Here is a 22548-nt window from a genome sequence, read left to right on the forward strand (position 1 = left end):
TAAAAAGAGACATGAAGAAATACAAAAATCTGCATATCAGGATGGCGTGGTGTCCTACTATGTTTCTGCACTAAAGAATCAAATCCATCTCCAAATTCAGATGGCCCCAAACCATCTATAAAAGCATTGTTGTAGTTTGGTAATTGAAAAACACCCTAAAAACATACGGAAATTATGTTTGGCCTGGTTTCCATACATATCAAAGAGGAAAGATTCCTGGCAAACCTGGAATACGTATTTTGAACATTCCATTTCTGCCAGCTGGCTTTTCACATTCTGTAACAAGTTTGCACACTACTTTAGAAAATGTACTGAACTAGATCTGATTGAAAATCACTAAATAAATCACTGTAATAACAAACCAAACAACTTTATATGGTGGACCTAGCGGTTTCAAGTGTAATCGGCAAGTAAATTATAGCAAAACTGTTGTCTTGATCTTGAAATTCATGAAGAAAGATGCGTGAAACCTGAAAATACTATCAATGCAGCACCTTTCTTCTGCTCTCCCGCTGCTGTTCACATCACAGAAGAACATTTTATTTGCTCGCAAGCGTTTCATTACAGATCGGTGCTCTCTCCTGCCTCACATCCACAGGAACAAATTGGTGCTCACCAGTTACACAGGGTCCCAGCGGACCTAAACTCTGCTTGAGTTGAGTGAGTCTGGCACTGACATCACTCCTGTGCCCGGGAGAGGCAGGGGGACAAAGCCCTCGCTCAAGAACAGAACAGTTCTTTTCCCAGAACGGGCGCTGGGGACAGGGAACACGGGCACGGTCGCAGCCAGGGGCAACAGGGAGTGCAAACACATCGCCCGGGCCGTTCTCGGGCGCTACGTCCATCTCTGCACTTTTCTTTTACCACCCTCTCCGTTCTTTTTAATGTGATACAGTCAAAACCAGCCAGGATGGTGATTAGCAGGGGGAAGGCAGTCAGAAAAGCGACCCCCGAGGGAAGATCTGAACAAGAAGGTGGATTAGGATCTCCTGACCGGGTGGCGAGGTCGGCTGAGGTGGCGAAGGCGGACCGGCAGCTGACACGCCATCGCAGAGGCTCCAGAAGGGTAAGAAACTTGGGGTTTTTTGCCTTTCTCGAAACGCTTTATTTGTAGCAGCCTAAAGCTGCATGCGTCAACCCGTGATTTTTTTTTTTTTTTTTTTTTTTGTAAGCAGGCACCCAAGATCCCGCGGGCCTTGCGATGCATTAACACCGGGTGCCTCCCCGTTGTGCTTCCCCAAACACACAGCGCCGGCCGCACATCACCATTACCGGGGCCAGTCTTTTAACGTGGGCAACGCGGCGGCAAGAGCCCCCGGCAGCATGGCTGCGAGCGGCGGCCGCTGCCAACACGGCCCTCAGAGCCCGGCCGCGCCGCTTCCCCTCGGCCGGGCCCTCCCCTCCCCTCCCGCCCTAGGCGGCCGCCGCGCAGGCGCCCGCGGGCCGAGGGGAGGCGGACCGGGCCGGGCCGGCAGCGGGCCGCGGGCCCCGGCAGTGCGGTGGCCGCGGCTGCACCATGCCCCTGCGGTTCAGGGTGAGCCGAACGGGAGCGGGGCTCGGCGGGCCGGACACGGCCCCGGGCGCAGGGAGCGGCAGGAGCGGGGCTGCGGCCACTCCTGAGCTAGCGGGGAAGGGAAGGCCCCTGCGCTGCGGCACCGGCCGGTAAAGACAGGAGTTCTGTCGTGCGGGTGACAGCGGGTCCAGACTGTGTTTCTTCTTGAAACCATTCACTTGAAGACATGTTTTTTTTTAATTTTACGTTATTTTTTGGTGCATGAAATGCTTCCACATTTTTTCAGCAGTACTTTTTGTTCTCCGACGGGGTGGGTTTGGAAGATGCAGTGCAACCTGCCGGCTTAGCTCATCCTGCAGCAGCGTGTGGGTGATTTTCCTCCCTTCGGAGATCTGTTACCGGCGGGAGCAATGAAGCAAGATGTGCACCGGTGGCTTGACAGGCTCCTCTCTCTTTGCTGTAGGGATTGAGTGAATACAAGAGAAACTTCAAATGGAGAAGCCCAGAGTTTTGTAGCCCGTCCCAACAGCAGAAATCCTTGTGGGCAGGACTTCGGTCGGATCAGTTTGGTAAGTGCCCCTTTAAACTGCCCCCTTGGTTGCAGCCAAGGCCCGGATGGCTTCACTGTGATGAGTGCATGGTCACAGTGAACTGGTGGTGTTGACGGTTTGTGCACTTTGTAATTAAATTAAAAGTCTAGTCTTGTTCATCATTTAGATAGAATGTGATTTTGAACTCCATATTCTTTATGGCTACACTGAAACTTTATTTTCAGTTAGTGCTATTTATATAAACCTTGGGAAAAAAAAGTAATTTCTGACATGCAGCATAAACTAAGACCCAAACGTGAAACACAGGTGCAGTGGTAACTCCATATAGGGTATGTCGAGGGTGGGATTGGTTTATTTGTGATGTATGGGAATAGTAAATACAATCCCATTTTTAAGGGAGACTAAATTGGGGCAAAGTTTGATAGAGTAAAATTGTTATGAACCTAACAGGTACAGCTAACTGAAAGAGAAGGTCAGCCACTACAGTGAAAACCTTGTGATACTGTAGTGTAGGATTTAAGGATTGTAGACATTATCATGACAGGGAAGTGTGGGAATAGAAAGTAGAAGGAAAAGGAAATAGCAGTTGGATTGAATGATCTGTAAAGAGCTGAGGAAGAGGAGTAAGCTGAAGAGTGATGACAACTGCAGTGCTCTGAAAAAGAGTAGTAAAAAATAGTAATTATTGTAGTGGCGCAAGGCAGAGTAAAAAAACTGTGCTGCAACTGCACTGTGCAGTCTGTTTAATTAGAGTACAATGCATTCATTCTTACAGTAATAAGTGTTCTAAATTATGGCCGTGTAGCTGAGGACTACTGGCAATAGGGTTAACCATGTTCTTTTCACTGTCTGTGTTAGTTTTCTTGTTGTTCAACTCCCAGAATCGATTTGCACAGGATTGTCCTGTGGACATTTTTGCTTTACAGGGTTTAATCCTACACGGTTCACCATATTCCTGTCTGTTTAGTGGAAAGGAAGGTCATTTGCAGACAGGAAAGAACTCAGAATTTCACAGCCAGGCCCATAATTCATATTCTGTCACTGCTCCAAGCTTTCTAGTAATCAGTTGTGTGATTTCATTTTGTTGTTTTTATAGAGTGATATTATGTCTTCAGTGAATGTTTCTCTTAAATCTAGTATGGCTTTTTCTCAGGAATCACGAAGGAGCCAAAATTCATTTCCAAGAGAAGGGTACCATACCATAATCCACAGATTTCAAAGTCCCTTGAATGGCCAGGAGATTGTGATTTGAATGACCAGCTGAAGACTGAAGCTGCAGAGTTGCACACTGACCACGACAATGATAATGGGAATCAGGAGAAACTTGAAACACCAGAAGGACCCCAACTCCCTCCAAAAGTTCAGTCACATGTGGTAGATTCTGGTGGTGAAATAGCTCTTGCCCTTGCAGAGAACAACATGAAGAAATCACCCTCAGAAGCTCCACCAAATCAAAATATAGCATTTTCATCTCCAAAAAAGGAGTCAGAAAAAATGGGTAATGGGGTAAGGGAATATGTTTTTATTTTAATTGACCAGTCTAAAAATTGCTAACAGTAATTTCATACTCCTGCTCAGACTCTCTTGTCGAACTGTTTCCTTCTTTCCTTGGTTTTATATTTTGATACTCTTGTAGCTTCTTTGTTGGGAGAATAGTAAGTTTCTTAATTCAATAGAATTTGCTCTTCATTTGCATCTTTGGAATGTGTCATCACTGCTGATTTCAATTCAACAAGGATTTAGCCAGTAATATGTAGATTTTTGGGGTAGTTGACTATAATGAGAAAATGTACTTTTCATTAATTTTGTTCTTGAAACCAAAACCCAAACCATTGTTTTGAAAGTGTGTATTGAAAGATGTTTAAGTTGCAAAATATTGCAGGAAAGGGAACAATCACTGTATTTTTTTTCTTTTTTTTTTTTTCTTTTTTTTTTTTTTTCATTGTCAGTTTCACAAAGCCCTTCAGAGGAAAGCAGATATAAATATCCCCAGAAATTCTGAATATCAAAGCCAGTTTGTCTGGAAGAGTCTTCAGGAAAAGTCACCAATACTTGCAGCTGAACAGGTAACATTGTAGAATCCAAAAAGCAAATTAATACTTTCTTTTATGTATCAGCAAAGTTTTCCTTTCAAAAAGATTTCCTTTTTCTTGCTCTTTTGGTGGAGGAACAACAAACTTTAATGTTGTTACTTTTTTTTTCTCTCTATACAAAAGTGTAGCATAATCAGATTTGTTTCCGTGTGATTCTTTATTGTGGTCAGGCCTAAGTATTTGTTCTCCTTAGGCCTTATGTTTTGCTCTTTCTAGCAGGGTCCTGTTCTTCTGTTTGCATTAATTTACCTGTTTTGCCCCAGTTTCTTATTTTCAGTCTCCATCTCTGTGCACATACACTTCTAAGCCCTAAAGTGTGTCTCTCTAGTGTTCTATTCTTTCATGAGAACAGCTTATATTTAAATGTGAAGTTTTCTGATTTTAAGATACTCTTGTGACATTTTAATACATTTCATGAGCTTTTGGGCTTTGTAGGGTTGAAAATGCTGCTTTTTCTGATGAGACCACAAAGAGTAACTGAGTGTGAGACTGCTTTGTGTTTTTAATTAACTGCTACTGGGATCAGAACTTAGGAGACTCCATCTCTTGGTCATTCTACAGTGTAAAGCTGGCACTTCTGCATTTGTCTTCTCTTTCTTCAGCAGCATCTTACAGAGGCAATAAATGTTGATAACTAAGATAATCACTATCCTGTCTTTTTCTGTTGGAGTACCAAGCAGGTGGATTTACTGCAGGATATGTTTCCCAGCAGCCCTTATCCAATGAAAACTCACTGAAATACATGATAGTAGTACAGAGAAGCCAAAGGACCTTTTGAGGAAGAGGCAGTTTTCAGAAAGTCACCTTATGGGAAAAATCAAAGAGAATTCCATTCGATTCTGTGTGCAATCAGTTTGATAATTTCATTATTAATGCTCGTGAGCACTGTGCTTTTTTCAGAAGAAAGGCTTTTTTTCACAGCTTACACAGAAGAGGAAGCAGTGAGAATAAGTCTGTAGGCACTATACATCCATGGATAAGTAAAACTTAGGAAAAATTTAATGCTAAAAATTATACATTATTAGCAAGTTGTTACTGTTCACTGTTGATATGACTGAGAATATACCACGATACTGACAGTCCCTTTCCCTTGAAGAGATTCTGTGAAAATATCAAAGTTATCCAAGTTAGGTTATAATTCAGACCTAAATTCTCATAGCAAATGTATGGAAAATGTATGCTTCTCACATATGGCATGGTCTTGAAATTTGGAACTCCATGATCCCATATGAGGCAAATTCTCCACCGTGATTTATAATACTATGTTAGTTGAAAAGGAGTGGATTTTAATTTGCCCAAGATCTAAGCATCCAGCTCTAAAACTCAGAGCAGTTTTTTGTTACTTATGGACAGGACATGTACTAAGGACTAATATGGAAGTTTTATGGCGTGCCTTTAAGAAACCATGATCCTACATATAGCTCTGAAGGTGAACAAAAAAGAAAAAAAACAAATAAACAAAACCTCTGATAGTAAATTTCAGTAAGAACAGTGTTTGATCACAGGTTTAACTGTGTCTGACTTGGTCACTTTTAAATGTATTTAAATTTCTCTTTAATTTCTCTTAGAAGTTCAATAGTCTACACATGCTGTATTTTTACAGATGACTGTCTCTCTGCTCATATATGAGTGTATTTGTGTGATTAAATTAACAGACTTTGAAAATTTAGCCTTGAGGTAAACAAATCACACTTTTTTATTTGTTTTGTTTTCTTCCTCCCACATAGCTGATTTGCAACACAAAGAAATCCATACCTCCGGTTAAACCTCCTGCCATTACTTCTGAAACTGCATTTGAGAGAAATTCCAAAGGGTCTCCTCCTGTTAAGAGTCCACAAGAGAGAGATGGTTCAGCAGAGAAAGAATTTCTGGTGTGTTAACAAGTAAATACTTCCCAGAAAGAAATGCTTTAGTAGTAGTTCTGCAGTTTTGATCTATTCTGTATGGGGGTGGGTTTGATTGAAATTTTTTGTTGTTGCTCGTGACACTGGACTCAGTAGTGGTTTTGCTGTATGAGACCAAAAAGAATTCTGTACAGCTTTGTTCTTTGGGGGCGCTGTAGTGTGTCCTCTGTAGTGCATTTTTTTCAGTTTCTGAGCTTTGAAGTGATTTTTTTTTTGTTGTTGTTCCCAATTGACACTTTATTTTTAGTAGTTAGGATAGTTTCTGCTATGTAAATCTTTGATTTATACTCTGATTGGTACTAGTGTTGTATCTTGGTGTGCAGTAGGGCTAGATGGGAGGTCTGGAACTTTTGAATGTCATAAATGAGAGATAGTGAATTTTCTCCCCACGGTGGCAAGCAGTATCTCTATATTCTTTCCATGTCACCTGACTTTGCTTCCACTGGGCATACATCTTCCTTTTTTTGCTTTTCTGAGTCAGCTCCCTTATGACCTGTTCCAAAAAGCTGTCATTCTGGCTTTTTAGGAATCTTCTGGCTTGGGTTGTACCAGCTGTGTGATGCTCCCAGTTAATCTGAGTCTCCTCACCACCCCTCTCTGTTGCTGACAGATCAGAAAGGGCCATTGTGAGACAAGGTGTTCATTAGGACCAGTGCTGGTCTAAAGGTGTGCTTAGCATGCAGTGCCTTGGCTTAAACTAAGCCATTGGTACTTCTGAGGGGATTGTGGGCTTGGAGGTTTTATCATTTAAAACTCAGATCTGCCCAGTTCTTTAAATTGCATCTGGGGATGAGAAATTTTATGTTGCCTTTTTCCCTCTTAGTAGATATGAAAAAAGCTTGAAAAGCCTGAGACTTTCAGGAAGCATTTATCTGGTTTTAATACTGGAACTTCAGGTCATTTTTCAAGAACAGCTAATAAATGAAGTAAGAGGAGTCATGAGAAGGGAATTTTTGTGAAAATGCCTAGAAGCTTGTTATTTGTACCAATACCTCGTCTCTGATGAATATCTTGAAAAGGTTTTGGGGGATTTTGGTGGGCTCCTAAATTTTTTTTAAAATTGAATTTGAACAATATCTGTGAAGATCTCTAGCATAATCAGAATTCAAGCATTGCATTTCTGAAAGAATGAAATAATCAGAAAAAAAAATCCTTGGTGTGAAATCCAAGCAAATCAATTGAAACATTTATAAAACAAAGGAAATGTTTTAAAGTTTAACTTTTGGACTCAGGTTAGAATGTGTAGATATTGTATTATTTTATTTCTATGTTTCATGTTGAAGTAATTCTGTAAAGTGGTCAAAATGAATCATCTAGCTAACAGAATGTTGCACTTTATCATAATTTTGGCATTTTGCTAGTTTATTTTTATGTTAAAAAAGAATGCGGTATTCTCGTTTGTATTAAGTATTCAAAACAGCTAACAAAAATTAACTGTTTGCAAGTGCTTGATGTCAAAAGAAATATGAGGGTTTTCAGATTGTTAGCTAATGTGGTATTTTTAAAATTATCTTTGCCTTAGAGTAAGAGGGAAGAACCGTTTCAAAAACCAGCAGAAGATGCAACAAAACAAGGGAAATCAGAACAGAAACATCCTAAACAAAATAATAAGCAACATATCAGTCCAAAGCCCCTCACTTTACATACAAGTCGTGGGTATGTATAAAATAGGAAAACCTAGACTAGTGAGTAGGTGTACAGTGGCCCAGTATTTAGGATGATGGACTATGGACCTTTAACCACACCATGCTGCAATTGCAGGGCCAAATGCTCCTTGCAGCGCTGAGATTGAGCTGCTTGTGGGTACATCTAAACCAGATGTTAATTTCCATCCTCTTCTCTGGGCAGCGAAGTGAAGCTTTGTAACCACTCCTGTTCAGTTGAACCTTGTGATACAATAACAGTAGTAGTAATGAATGCAACGTGAGTGAAATAGAATCAGTGCAGTGCTGCTGCTAAACTTTCAACTGGTGCCTTGGAAGTCATAGTAACCTTTCAAACTACTTTATCGACTGTGCCCACTCCACACCTTAAAACTGTGGTGATTGTACTTGATGTCTGCTTATTCTGGTCCATAAAGCCTTGTGTTCCAAACGCAAACACACAAGGTAAAGGAAAGAAATTATCCTGTTTAGAGTAATCTGGCAGGCATGGAAATGAAGTGAAATTGTATGTTATTGAGTGCTATCATAGTTTCTTTTTATTTTTGCCACATGGCCTACATTGCAAGAATTGAACTTGTATTTCCATTTCATACACATCTGAGATATGTCAAGAGCAGTAAAAGCCAAGAAGTGGGCTTTAAATTGCATAGATTATTCCATCTCTCCTGTGTTTGTGCTTAATGTATGCCCCAGCAACTGCATTCATTCTTTGTGGCAGTGTTAAGGCATTAAATTGAAGATGGGAGGGGAGACTTACCTGCCCAAATGCTGGTGGATATTGGAATTTGATTACAAAATGATCACCCAAAGTTCTATGAAATAAAATTGGTTTATGGAAAAGTGAGTGGATGTAGTACAGCTGAAACCTTTAACTACTTGGTTTTCACACTCTTTGCAGTAGATTGTAGTCAATTTTGCAGTGAGTAATGTGCAAAAAATTCTTGATCGTTTGCTGGGGCTCTTTTCATCTAAAGGCAAATTTCTACCTCTTATGCCTTCAGTGTATTAGCACAAGACAAAATTCTCTTAAAATTCTCTCTCTCACTGGGCAAATAGGTGGAAAAATGTGCAAGTTCTCAATATGCAGACAGGATTATTACTTGTACTCAAGCTGGCAAGCATGGCCTGCTTTTGCAGAAGAAAGACTGGGATCCAGGTTCAGCAGTGTTGTGTTGTTTGTGCTAATCTGTTGGTTTAGCAACCAAAATTGAAGGATTTCTGTCAGTTTTGAAGAAAAGGACATTGTGAGAGAAATTTTGTATATAGAGGGTTTTTCGACCTTCATATTTTCCTTTTTACAAGGTTCATTTTGTTCTCTGACTTCAGGCTTTTATGACCTATTTCTGAAGAAGGATTGAAAAATAGGGCTTTTCCACCCCGTGCTGAAAATATAAAAATTAAGTTGGTAATGTTCTGAAGCATGATTAAATCCAAAAATATCTTTAGATTTAAGGAGATACATCCACAGTTCAGTACTTAAGGACTTGAAGTACTATTAACTGCCTGCTCTAGGTTACACGATGTTAATTTTTCTGTGTTTGTATGTGTGTGGCAGAAGGGAAAAATGAACCCAGCTTTTCAAGTACTGAGGCCTTTTGAAGAGCAAAGCCAGTAGGACATAGATGAATTATACTGACCAGTGTTCTGGCAGTCAGATGTTTCTAGCCCCAGCAGCTCACCCCACCCATATGCAGAGAGCCTTGAAAATGGAGTTCATAGAAGGAAATGTCTCACACACACTAATGCCAAACCTGCATTTTTATTTAAATATGCCTTCATCAGTGACTTAAATCAAGGTCCCACACTTTGTGTTGAAGTAATTGAGGCTGATGTGTGTATTATGTTCTGGCTGTCAGGGCAAAAGCTTCTGGTAGAGGTGTTGCAAGGAAAAAACAGTAGGAGTAAGTACTTGAAGGACTGCCAACTGTGAATGAGTATTTTTCACAGCTTTCCTAGTTGTGTTGGTATGAGTTCTTGTTTGTGCATGTGGTTTTTGTGTCTCACTGGCCTTTAGGTGCAAGTATATTTGTGCTTGTTGAGTAACTTTAAAAGTGCTCTTAAAGAGTATTTTGGATATCAATCTGTACTCTTTTTTTTCTCCTCATTCTTGATTTCTTAGGAAGATGAACACTGAATATAGGTCAAAATTTTTGTCTCCAGCCCAGTATTTCTACAAAGATGGAGTTTGGTCTCGTATTAAGAGTAAAGCTCACAACCAGGTGAGTATTCTTAGAAAAGCTGAAGCCCAAGTATGCTTTGTAGTTTGATTTTTAGATGCAAAAACTTTGAATTGTGTTATTTATAAGGTACAGCTTTGAGATTGTAGTACTAATGGCTCAAGCTCCCAAAGGTGAGTGTACAAAGACAATTAGATTCTGCCAAGTCAGTATAATACATAAGGAAAAAAAAAAAGATTATGAGACTAAAAAAATTTATTAATGTGACCTCCAAAGTGAGGGAGAAGTTTTATTTCCCATACAATCAGGATCATTCCTTGTGGCAGGTAATGTTATTCTTGGTGTTCAGCCCAGTTGTAATAAGCAGCAGCGTTCAAAATAGAGGGCTGAATGATAGGAGATTCCAAGGGAATAAAACCAAAATGGTTTTAAAACATATGTAATGTATGTTTTATGTAAAACATACAACATATGTATCAGCCTAGGCTGGCTTTATAATCAGGCTCAGTTTGGTAGCTTACCATGCATTAATCCATTCAAAGCAGTCCACTGAGTTCTGTCATACACAACATAAAATAGAGAATTTTTCTTGCAAGTTTCAGTCTGTATTTTCTTGTAATTTATTCAGAAACTGCAATCCATATTGTACTGTATATGAAGTCATTTGACAGAGCTGTGAAAATGCTGAGTAGCTTCAAGACTACAACATTTCTTAGCATTATTTAGTGTTCCTGAGTTAGTCAAGGAAATCAAATCCATTAATAGTGTGCTAAGAAACTGCTAGAGCTATGCTCTGCAACTCTTGATTTCACTGAATTGATGTAGTCTTGTCCCTGATAGATGATAGAGAAGATAGAGGAACCTTTATGAGCTGAAAAAGGGAGCCTTTGTAGGGCACCTGTGGGGCAAATACTTGGAAATGTGAATTTCCTTATCACTTTGGACCATGGTGATGGGAAGGTAGAACTGGAGGAAGTGGTTCTAGGGTGCTGGGCTTTGAGAATATAGGTTCTCTTTGAAAATAAGGTTCTCTGAGAATTGCAGGAGTAGTCTGGTAGCTTTCAGTTCTGTGTTTTCTTGCTAGGTTTAATCTAGCAAGTAATTTTCCTTTTAGCAAAAAGAATTTCAGAATATATACAGAATCCACAATGAGAAATAGATCTCAATATATAAAGTGTATTAAAGTATGAGATGATTCATAATCTGAGTTTGTGTATGCATGCATGAGACAATCCATTCTTTGTAAACAGTCTCAAGGGGATGTTAGAGGACTGAAAAGAAGGAATATTTTAAATTTTATATGCATTGATATATGCATTAGATTTACTGTAATTAAGATTGCAAAACATTTTGAACTATTGCATGCAGCCTAAGTGGTATACTGAATGTTTCTGTAGAATGTTATGTCATTTTTCTGGCATATAATACTTTGATTTGTTGATACTGCTTCATGAAATGTTCAAACCAATAAAGAGCAGTGCTCAGCTTCAAGAGCAATTGAGTGGTAGGCAACTAAAGGGTGAGCCTTGGGATATGGTGTGTTTGTGGCACAGTCAGCTGGGGGGAGTCACTGCTGTACAGTTAAGGGAAAGAATGAGCAGACTGCAAGTGCAGAATGGATGTTCAACTTTACATGTGGCATTTAATTAGAGTGGATGAAAAATCAAGGATTTCCCACACTGTCAAGATATGTTTGGAGTGCATCAGACTTTTCCACAGAGATCTTCTTGCAGAAAAGAGATTTGCAGGAAACTAGAAGGAAGTTACTTGGCAAATGGGTGACTTCCTGTCCAAACAGGCTTTCTGAAGTTCTGAGTCCAAACAGGCAAATGCCATTATGGAATCCTGGTGTGACCTTAGCCATAGTGATTACTTGTAGACTACTTCTCTGCAATTTATTAAGGGTGCTTTTCAGCAGTTGAACAAAAAAAAGTCTTTTCTAATTATGCTTTTGAAAAATTAATGTGGGCAATTCATAATTGCAGTTGGACTCCCTAGGGCCTGTGTCCTGCTGAGTTAATGCTGCCTGCTGAGTTGCTGAAGGGGATGGTTGTCCTTTGTACTTCTTCACAGGAGACTTAGTATTCTTCCTCCCCCTGCAGTACCATGTTGCTCTGGATTTACATTCCTTCTATTCTGGCTATCATAATTAATTTTTTTATTCTTCTAGTTTAAGTGAGTAATCCAGTAAATTGCTTGCACATCAAATTTGTAAATGACAAGCATATCTTTTTAATGGGCTATTCTTTAGAAGTTTAGTGGGCCAAATTGTGGGATGTTAGCTGGATATCCATCTGCTGCATCCAGTTACTTTTAGTGGGATTAGCTGAGTTTAGCCCACTAACTCTGTTCCTTGCAGGAGGAATGATGTGAAATCTATCATGAAGGAAGAATAAAAAAGAAAAGCTATGAAAATGTGGTAGAGGAAATGTCAGTATTACTTTCCTGCTCTTTGACAAATACTTATTTCCTGTGGACCATTTTTTTAGTAAGTCAGAATTCACACGATATCACAAAATTGTTTTTAATAATTTAAACATAAACTTCTTGGTTTTGCTTTTTCTCCCTGCACTTAAATTGTGTTTGGGTGAAGGACACAAGACAACAAGTGTTTAAATGGTCTTAACTGTAAAAATGATGATGTCTAATGTTTGAAAAGGGGGGGTTTATCACTTTTACTCTTTTGGAGTAAAACTGATGCCTAAACAGTTTTGTATCTCATTCTTGCAGTTACTGATAGCCTAGAAGGAATAATTTTGATGCTATGTCTTGCATACAATACCCAGAGTTCTTGTATTGATCTTAACTTTTCCCTAATGTTTATATAGCTAGAGACAATTGTAGTGTTTGCAGCATACAAACTCAGTATTGCACATACACATAGATCTGTTGATTTGAATTTATCCTAAGTTAGTGGGGAATGTATTTTTGAGTGTTGATATTTAGAAATATAAATTAATTTCCTCAAGCTTGGCAAAAAACTGGTGGAATGCCAGTGCAGACTGTATTTGTTAGAGAGCTTTTTATTGAATCTCAGGGAGGCAGCATAGAGCTATGTTGACAGGTTTTTAGTACTTAGCTTCTTACTTAGACTGAAGTAAAGTTATAAAGGTGATAATAACAATATCACTCTTGAGTGTTGAGAGGAAAAATAAGAAATTTAAAAATAACCCTGTATTCTTCTCTTTAGGCATCTCAAAACACCCTAAATTCCATGTGGTATATGGAGGTTGGTTGCATCCAAGTTCCTCTTTCAGTGTTTGGAGCACTGTGTCTGAGCGCTGATGGAAAAACTAGAATCCAGCACTAAGCTTATTCATAGTTACTGCATAAATTTTTGTGCTCATGGAATGAATAATTACCAATTTCGCTTTGGCTTCATGGCTCAAACATGCTTACTGAATATATTATATTCGCTTTCCTCTTCCTACATGTACTGTGGCATGCAATGCAGTGTTTGTGCTGTGGCTGGCCCTATATTATGTATTATAACTTGCTTTTCTCTTCTAGCTGCCAGTAGCTAATGCAAATATTTATAGTAGCTTAATAGTGAAGTTTACACAGCTGTGAAACTTATGAAACCTCGATGTGTAGGTGAGAGAGCTTCGAGAAAGAGCAAAGGCTTACAGGCAACGAGTAGAGGGAACGCACTTCTCCCGATACCATTTCAATCAGATCCTGTCTGATAATAACAGTCTTTGGGATGTGTCCTCAACTTCCAGTTCAGAAGAAGGAATCAGCAACAACATCAGAGCACTAGATCTTGCTGGGTAAGGTTGTCATTCCTGCCTGTTATTCTGCAGCTTTGAAACTGAGCAAAATACTGAATATAGGCTTGTATGGAAGCAGTTGTTTTTTGAGCACTTCTCATAATCTAATTTGCTGTTTAAATTGAAAATACAGCCCCAATTTACACTGCATTTTTGGAAATGGTAATATAGAAAGTCTCCTTAAATCTAGTTTGAAAATGAGATGTGCTTAAGCATCAGATAAAACTGCAGTGGCAATTTAACCATTCATCATGTCAACTGTATTAGTTTTTAATGTCTGAGCTGTTCTTCTTGCAAAGAACTGAACTGGATGAATACGTTCTGTATAAACACATGTATATTGTGCAAATCAGAGAGACAAAATGCTGTGTTCTTTCTTACCCAGTGTTTCTGAAAAAGAGGCTGCAGGAAGCTCTGAAGTGCTACAGCAACCTGACTCCAGAGAACAAGCTCTTCAGGACAGCACAAAGAAAGACATGTCAGATGCTTTAACTGTTCCAGTCAAAAGACGTTTAGTTTGGGATAAACAAGAAGGTACTGAAGAAAGGGAAGATCAACAATCAACAGAAGAGAAAGAGGAAGAAAAATCCGATGAACAGGCTGCAGTCATGGCCCAGCAATTAGAAGAAAACAATAAGGATGCTAAGGAAGATAAGAAAACGGAAGGGTAAAACTGAATGTTTTTTCATGTATATATATTTATATATATATATATATATATACATTTGTAGGTTAAATCGTTTTTGTATTTAAGAAAGTGTAAATTGTTGTGTTAATACTTCTGTTTTGAACAGTACAATAAGGAATGAGAAGGTTTAAGACATTGAGCTAGTTGATGGAAGTGGACCTATGATTAAAAATTCTGGATTTCTTACTTGCAAGACAGAAGTTTCTAGACTCATGAATGATTCTAATACTTTTTTTTCCAAAACTATGAAATATGCAGTATGGGCCTCTTAGAACAGACTGTTCATTACACAGCAGCCAAGTTTAGTGAAAATTAAAGCTCACGATTTTCTTCAAGTTGACAATGTAGAATTTGATAGGACAGGATACATGCTAATATTGTACTTAGACATCTATTTTTCTTAAAACATTTCATGGACAAAGATTAAGGACTTGGGAGAAAAAAATAACTAATATCCAGTAATCACTGGTCGTTATGTTACTAAGCACAGGTGGGAAGAATTTGGAGGGGTGTATACAAATATTGGGAGATCAGCTCAGTATGTGCATAGTACAGTATTTGATATTTGAGAGATCCAAATTGTGTCTAGTTTCAGAAGTCTCTGGATTTTTACTGTGCAAGTTTTGGCTACCCCTTTTTTTTTTGTAGAACAGTATTTTAGTTTGATAGACATATAATTCTGAATAGCTTTGATCCCTGTAGCTCTGTCAGCTACACATTTTATATTCCTCATTGCATTTTATCTTTGGTGTTGCAGCACTAATCAAAGGTAAGTAATTGTAATTGTCTCCATTTGGAGTAATACCATGTATTCAAACAGAAAATAAATTGAGATCTTAGACTCAAACAGTTATTAAATGCAGGCTTTCAAAACCATCATCTAGAAACCTTTCTAAGTTTCTATTTAATTCTAGAGATAGTCTAGTTCATAGATGTCTCTGATTGACATTGTCAGTTTTCTGTCATCTTGCAGCAGGGTTCTGTGTGTTCTGGGATGTGCACTGGACTCAGCCATGCAGAGCAGCTTAATGTTTGCATGTTACACCTTCTTGAGACCTGGAAATGAGGAATTCTTTGCCTAGATGTGTCTATCATGTACTGATAGAATCAGGTTTCTCCACGTTGTGGATAGGCTGCTCTTTTTGAAATACACCTGGAGGCAGAGGACTGAAGTGGTAGTGCTGATGTATATTATATATACATATATAATGTGTGATATATATTTACATTATATTATGATGTGTATTTAATAGCCTAAGGGCTCTAGCAGGTACAGAAATTTGGGATATTTGGCTTCAGTTACACCAAATTGACTGAAGAATGTCAAACTAACACTCCCACCTCTAAGGCAGCAACCATATTCAAAGTTTTCCAGCCCTCCTGTTGAGCCTCTGTATTGTACAGCAGTATGCTCAGGGTTTTTCAGGACAAAGGGAGCCTGGATTTATAGCTTGAGACTGTTCAAAATACAGAAATTGAGGCTTAAGGGCTGTTATCCAGGACTCCCCTGGGCAAGCAAATGTTTTAGCTACAGGCTGTTGGGATGTTAAGGCCTTAACTGTCTTGTCTTGGGCTTCACTGTAGGAATGGACTGGAAACAAAGCTTGAGTGCAAGACTCCTGAGTCCTTCCTTAGCTAATCCTTTAATCATTACTCATTTTTTTTCAGTGAGAGTGCCTTAGTGTTGAACACTTCTGCAGCTGTGTCAGATTCTTCTGTATCCTCAAGGAGAGGCAGCAAGCACCCTACTCTGAAGCTGAGAGCTCTTGCAGGAACCCCGAGGGCTCATCATAATCGCGCTACCCCAGCTGTTGGTAAAAACACTTGTATATGCAAAGCAGTATTTTAAGAACTAAAGAAAAAAATACATAATTGAATTAATTTATTCGATTATTTAATGTAATAAGGCATTTTTTCACCTTTTCCAATACAATAGGAGGTACTGTTCTAGCATCTGCTCCTAAGTTCAAGTCTTCATCTTCACCTCAGAGAAAGCAAAACTTAGCAACAAACCCTACAAAAAAAGAGTCCTTCCAGGTGAGCCAGAAAACAAACTTGCTATGATGAATTTTAGGAATGCTCTTTTAAGGTAATAATTAATAATTTCTTGAACAATTTTTTTTCTTTAGTTGTTAGTTGCTGTCTTAAAATTGTCAGTATCTGTGACTAAAAAGGGTATGTCTGAATACTTAGATTTTTTTGGGGTGTCAAACAAAGGAGTTGAGACTACTGGAGTGAGATTAGATGTGTTTCATTTTGGCCTCTTTGGCTAAATGCACATGATCCATTTACAGAAAAATTAAAAGGTTGCCAGTAGAAATTCCCTTTAATGTTACTGTAGCCATTGACATAGGGCACAACTCCGGATTGCTTGAGTTGGATGAAATTCAAGCGGAAGAGGTTGGGTGCTTATTTAAAAGATAGGTTAGTGTGCCATAATAGTTTCATTTTTCCTTTACTTTTGTGCTGCTTTTACTTTACTTGCAGCTTTGGTAGTTACTAAAAGAAAAATAGAAACATGTAGGAGTTGTTATGCTCAAAATGTTGGTAGTTTTTTGTCAAGTTGTGCTTGTGTGTGTTGTACAAAGAGAGCTATCATTTGACTGGATACATCCTCTGTAGTAAGTTCTGTAATAGAGGCAGTCACAATTGCATGTGTTGGTTATGTTCTTGTAAAATCAAAAAAAAATCACAGTTTTAGAAAATAAGCACTTGGTTTGACCTGATTAGATTACTTTCAGTCCATGTTTAATACTTTTTATTAGGAACGGATTTTCTTTACACTCACAAGCTTGGAATACTTTTTCTTTTAGTACTTGCATGAGAAGTATTAAAGTGTAAAGTCAACATTTACTGCATATGTGAGGGTCTGTACTTGGAGGCTGTATATGAGATGTTGTGGTTTTGTGCTTTTTTTGATCCTTCCTTATTTTTTTCTTTCTATTATGTTTGTAGCCTGATGTGAAAATGGAAGCCACTTTACTCTTTAACTCTGCACCTGCTGGGCTGGGAACTGTGGATCCTCTACCACTTAGGCAGGATCAGTGGCCTCCTAACAGGGTTGCTGATGAGCAAGTTCCTCATGCTTCAGCCCATCAAGAGCAGTCAAAGTCAGCAAAAAGCTGCTCTGTGCCTTGCTGGAGTCCCTCTCATCGTATTCAAGGGACTCTTAAGGATCCAGAATTCCAGCATAATGGTGGGTTTTGTTTATTAAGTTTGTGTTAGAGTGATGCAGGATGTAAATGACTACTGTGCAGTCCTTAGGCCAAGAGGTGCTGAGCTTGCTGCCTTACAGTATCTACAAGGAATGTGCTGTTTAAAACCAAAAACTTTTAAACTACATAGTTGGTTAGTCTTGCTGAGGAAATGTGCACAACATCCACCTTAGTTTCAGATTGCACTGATATCACTGTATTACAGTGATCAGTTTGTTGTCTGATTTTCCTTTATTAATTTCAATAAATACTACTCATGAGAGTAATTTGGTTTAGCATGAACCACTCTAAATTTTAATATTTAAGCTGCACCTGGATGGTGTGACTCTTCCAGCTGCAATTGCTAACTGCAGTGTGTAAGTGGGACCTCTGTGATGTAGTATTATTTTGAAAGAATTGTGGATTTCTGAGTGGTAAGCTGCTTAAAATTATTTCTGCAGGATAAAGAAAGTAGAGCACTGTCTCTGGAAGGTTTATTGGATATTGAGAAAAACCTTTTCTTGGCTGAGGAGGGATTTGTACTGAAGCATTTCAAAAGTTTTTAACAATGTTTTAGGGTACTGGGGATGTAAATTTGATAAAGAAAAGACTCCTTGTCCCCTTAGTCTCCATTCTAGTAAGATTTTCCATAGCTGCTTCAGGTCCTACAATTCTTGGTCCTTTGATTACAGAGATTAGCTAAAAAGTAGTATTTCTATTCTAGAACAGAACAAGCAGCTGTCTGGTTAAACAGGAAGGTGAAATGCAGAGAATTTCCTCAGAAAGGTTAGAATTTGTGCTGGTTTCTAGTTCTGCACCTTGAGTGCAGTTCATTAAGTGACTTGTAGCATGTACCAAAGAATGGTGTCTTGAGAAGAATGCAGTGGAGCAGGATTATTTTACCTCATCTTAGGGTAAAGGAGTCTGAGAGAATTTTCATGTATGCTATTTATAAGACTCTTGTTTTGGAAATAATGTTACAACATTTTTAGGTGTTCTAAAATTAAATATTTTCCTTGGTCTATTTTGAAATGATTCAAAACTGTGCCTTTTGACTTTTTGTTCTAGGGAATCTTGGCAATCCAAAAGTGAGAACTTTCCAGTTGCCCCTTCGGGAAAGAAACCGTAACGATGAAGGTATTTCTTGTCCCAAAGTATTATTGTAAATCGTGCATGAAGCCTAAATAAATTTTAACTTTTGCATGAACGTGAGATGTTTCTGAATGCAGTAAGTAATAGTGGTTTATGTGTTTGCCTAAATAGCTACAGCGTATTTTTATCAAAATAATTTGAACATGTTCAACCTAGTAATCTGAAGTAGGAATATGAAGGTTTAGAGTAATATGAATAAACCATTAAATGTGGCTGAAAATTAACAGGCCATTGTGGCTCTCTATGGTTACTGTAGGTTGGTTAGATCCATACTTTAAATTGTTTCCTGCCCATACATTTTTAAGCCTTGTGTTGATAGCAACCAAAGGAAACTGCAACATGGCCCAAATTGCAGCTGGAGTAACTTTGGTTGCAACTTTAAAGGTACTACAAACTTCAGGATAAAGGTTTTGCATCTGAGACTTTAGCCCCAGATGTGCAACATAAAATGATCCCTCTGACTTTAATTTTCCCACCTGTCCTCTGCTTAGTGTATTAGGGGTGCTTATGGCATGGTGCTATTCTGATTGCTGTTTTGGGTTTTTTTTTTAATGTTTATTTTAAAGTCAGTCTATGAGAGCAGCCATTGCACAGCTGCATCTTCTTGGCCTTTTTGTGGGCAGATGCAAATAAACTCAGTAGCATGAGTCAACCAAAGGCGCTGTATCTGGCATACACTTTTTCTTAGTGTGGTGTCTGAGGTTGAGCCTGGTGTGGTGCTGTGCTAGTTGCAATCACCTGTGTTTGGTTCAGCTCAGATTATGGCAGAGCAGGTTTATATCTGAATTTGATTGCAGTTTATTTATAGTTATACCACCAAAAGTTTATTTTTGTACCCCTTGGCGCTTCTTTGCTCCTTGGTTTTAACCAAGGTTCAGGCTGATTCTCTGTTTTACTCATTGCAGTTGGCTGCAAAATATGTGGGTGGTGCAGATGGCTCAGCCAAGCTTCTGTGCAACTGCATAAAACATGCAAAATCCTGTAGTACTCTGCAGCTTGCTGCACACAGATTGCTGCCCACAGATTAAATGCTGTAGCTGCTGTTTCTTTTTTACTTTTCCCTGTGAGCTGAATGGTGATGTATGAGCTTGCAGAAACAGGTGAAATGTGCCAGCTCCCAGATACTTTGTATGCCCATATTTGTTCAGGTACAAACCTGGGAGTTATTCCAATGACATGTTGGTTTGCAGAAGTACAGTTTGCAGTTTTCTCATATGTGGGAATATAGTTGTTATACGTAGTGTGTGATCCTGTTACAGGCTGTTAGGTTCACTGTATTTTTAAAATTTAGAAACTCTGCTGAAAAGTTAATTCAAACTGACGGAATATTGGTGCTGTTTGGATTGAGTTGAGGAATTTTTTCCTGGATTTTTTTTTTTCTTGTTGTTGATGAGGGGTCTGGTAGCTAGTGATACAGTTCTTTCTAATCCATTGCAGGAGAATGTGTGTAATTAAGGTCATTTTTCATAGAGAGCATCTTGACAGACCTGTAGCAACATTTTAATGATGCTATTGAAGAATTATAATGTGCTTTATCAGGCAAGCAACATCAAGACTGATCAGTTTTAGGAGTTTTACTGTGTGTGAAATGGACCCTGTATTCAAAAGGAAGACCCTTCAAAAGTATATGTCTGAAGCCTGCTTCTTCTTGTCTTTGTGGTGAACTTCTGTTTTCTTCAGAAGACACGTTCATTTTAGCAGCTTTTGGCACACTAGCTGGATTTGGCACAGAAGGGCTCTTCTTGGCAGCATGGTTTCTGATATTTTAGTCATATTATTCTAAGGTTGTCTGCTTTGCTTGAAGCAGTGGATTGCTTTCAAGAACATGTCATTACCAGAGTCTAATCTATATAGATTTCAGTGGCAGAGGAACAATTCCTGAGGTCTTCTGACACAGGAGAGTAAAGATCAAGGTGACTTGGAGAATTGGGCAATTCCCAGGTGAACACAGGGGGCTCATTCTGGGATTTCTCAAGAGGTGGGCACTTAACTCTCTTAAACTTACCTGACATACTAGAGGCTTCCTTGTGAGGCTCTTTTCCAGCATGTCAGTTGCCAAATAATTGAATTGAAGTGTATTGTGGTACTATTTTAGCATCCATTGTGGAAGAGGGCATAAAAACTATTAAAAAAATCTCAGCTGTGTTTGAACATGTATGTTTAATCTTCCTATTTCCTTTTTCCCTTCTTGCTTTCCCTGCAGATGACAGGCTGTCTCAGATCTCTGCTCGCTCGGCAGCATCCAGTTCTCTTGCATCTCAGATACTGGAACGAGCTCAGAAGAGGAAGGATTTCTGGGGCAAGGCATAGTCTCTCCTTCCTGTTGTATAGAAGCTATTCTGTAAAATGATGTATTTTGTATAGCTTGTTGTGTACATTTTTAAAAAATTCTGATTGTAGGTTTCACACAGCATCCTTTCATTTGCCATTGATATGGCCCAAGTTTTAGGCCGTGCCATCCCAATTGAAAATTAACTGTTTAAACTGATGATGTTGAAAATTAATGTTCTTTATATCTGAGAGTTAGGTCTTAATTCACTATGTTACAACAGCCTTGTGAGGCTTTTTTTTACAGTGCCATGCCACCTTTTGACACTGAGATAATTATTTTTTTATGGAACCTGTGTATGACTTTTCAAGGTATTCTGCTGCAGTTGTGCAGTGGGACCTGGAGCAGTATTCAGGGGCAGCACCATGATTGACCAAATATCTCAGTTGCTTTATTTTATCAAGTTACCTTAAGGGCAGCTGTTCTATATGTGTTTATGTTAGTGCATGAATTGTCAGCATAACACAGTGCTGTAACAAAGAGTTACTTTTACTACTCACTGCTTTTAACCTTTTACCAAAAAATTCTGATTTCTTAATGACAATAACATAGAGGAGTGTCATTAACTGTGGAACAAACAGGAGTTTAGAAAAGCAAAGCATTATGGTTTATTCATTGTCCACAGGTTTTTGGCCAGGATGACTGTCAGAGTTCAGCGAGTACAGTACACAGTTTGTCAGCTATACTAATATGAATGCTTGTCTTGTAGACTAAGGTCCATGTTAGTGTTAATTTCAGCTTCTCTAGAAAAAGCAAATTCAGCCACTTTAACCAGTGGTGTTCCCCAGTTCTACTTCAAACTCAGGTATGTAGGACTAGTGATCTCTTTAAGTAAACTCAAAAGAATGGTTTTTTTCCTTTGACTTTTATATTTTAATTAACTCTTATCTTAGTTTCCTGTTTTGGGGAGACTGATAGCATTATGATTGTTATAGTGAAAAGTGTCTGTGACTTATGCTGACAGCTCATTTTATCTTTCCAAGTGATGCAGACAAGTTAAAATGAATTAGAGGAAATAGGTGACTAGCAAGCAGTTTAGTTCTCTGTGTGGCTTCAGGTTTTAATACTACTTAATTTGAAAATTTTGTACAAGAACAATTTGAAATTTGTACACACTTGATTGCATTTTGATTTTGTATGTAATTATGTATGCATATTACTGAAAATAAAAACGGTTGTTTGCTTTGTTTCTATTTAAGTTACTCTGGCTAATTTGGCAGAGCCTATTACATTGGCACTTCTCTGTTCTGTGTTTCACCTGTTCAGCTTGAATATCTGTAGACTTAAGAAAGATGTTACCTCAGAGCTGATCTTCAGAAAGAGTAATTTATTGAAGCTAGATATCTTGACACCAGAAATCACAACTGACTACAGGTATTTTAAATGGTGACTCAAAGCAGATGGGTGCTACACATGCTGGAGAGGCTGCAATGCCCCAAGGGTCAGTCCTCAACAAATGATTTAAAGAGTGAGTGAATTAGTGCTGTCCAGAACTGATGATGTTAGAAAAGGA

The 22548-nt window shown here is 38.6% G+C and overlaps 1 protein-coding gene across 4 annotated transcripts; it reads left to right on the forward strand.

Annotated features, from left to right (window-relative positions):
* The first annotated feature begins 805 nt into the window (after nucleotides 1-805).
* Nucleotides 806-22228, forward strand: MDM1 (Mdm1 nuclear protein). Of its 4 annotated transcripts, none has more exons than XM_059846950.1 (15): nucleotides 808-1066; nucleotides 1977-2082; nucleotides 3218-3570; nucleotides 4014-4130; nucleotides 5885-6028; nucleotides 7584-7717; nucleotides 9845-9944; nucleotides 13093-13131; nucleotides 13497-13672; nucleotides 14058-14339; nucleotides 16029-16174; nucleotides 16297-16397; nucleotides 17316-17556; nucleotides 18623-18691; nucleotides 20910-22228. In XM_059846950.1, exons 1-15 carry the CDS (start codon nucleotides 911-913, stop codon nucleotides 21014-21016), a joined length of 2271 nt encoding a protein of 756 aa, XP_059702933.1. In that variant the 5' UTR covers nucleotides 808-910; the 3' UTR covers nucleotides 21017-22228. The 4 variants fall into 4 exon arrangements, with proteins under 4 accessions (XP_059702934.1, XP_059702933.1, XP_059702935.1 ...); XM_059846952.1 differs by lacking the exon at nucleotides 808-1066 and adding an exon at nucleotides 1438-1534; XM_059846951.1 differs by lacking the exon at nucleotides 13093-13131 and having other exon boundaries at nucleotides 806-1066.
* The last annotated feature ends 320 nt before the right edge of the window (nucleotides 22229-22548 follow it).

Source organism: Haemorhous mexicanus, chromosome 5, assembly GCF_027477595.1.
Source record: "Haemorhous mexicanus isolate bHaeMex1 chromosome 5, bHaeMex1.pri, whole genome shotgun sequence".
Lineage (NCBI taxonomy): Eukaryota > Metazoa > Chordata > Aves > Passeriformes > Fringillidae > Haemorhous > Haemorhous mexicanus.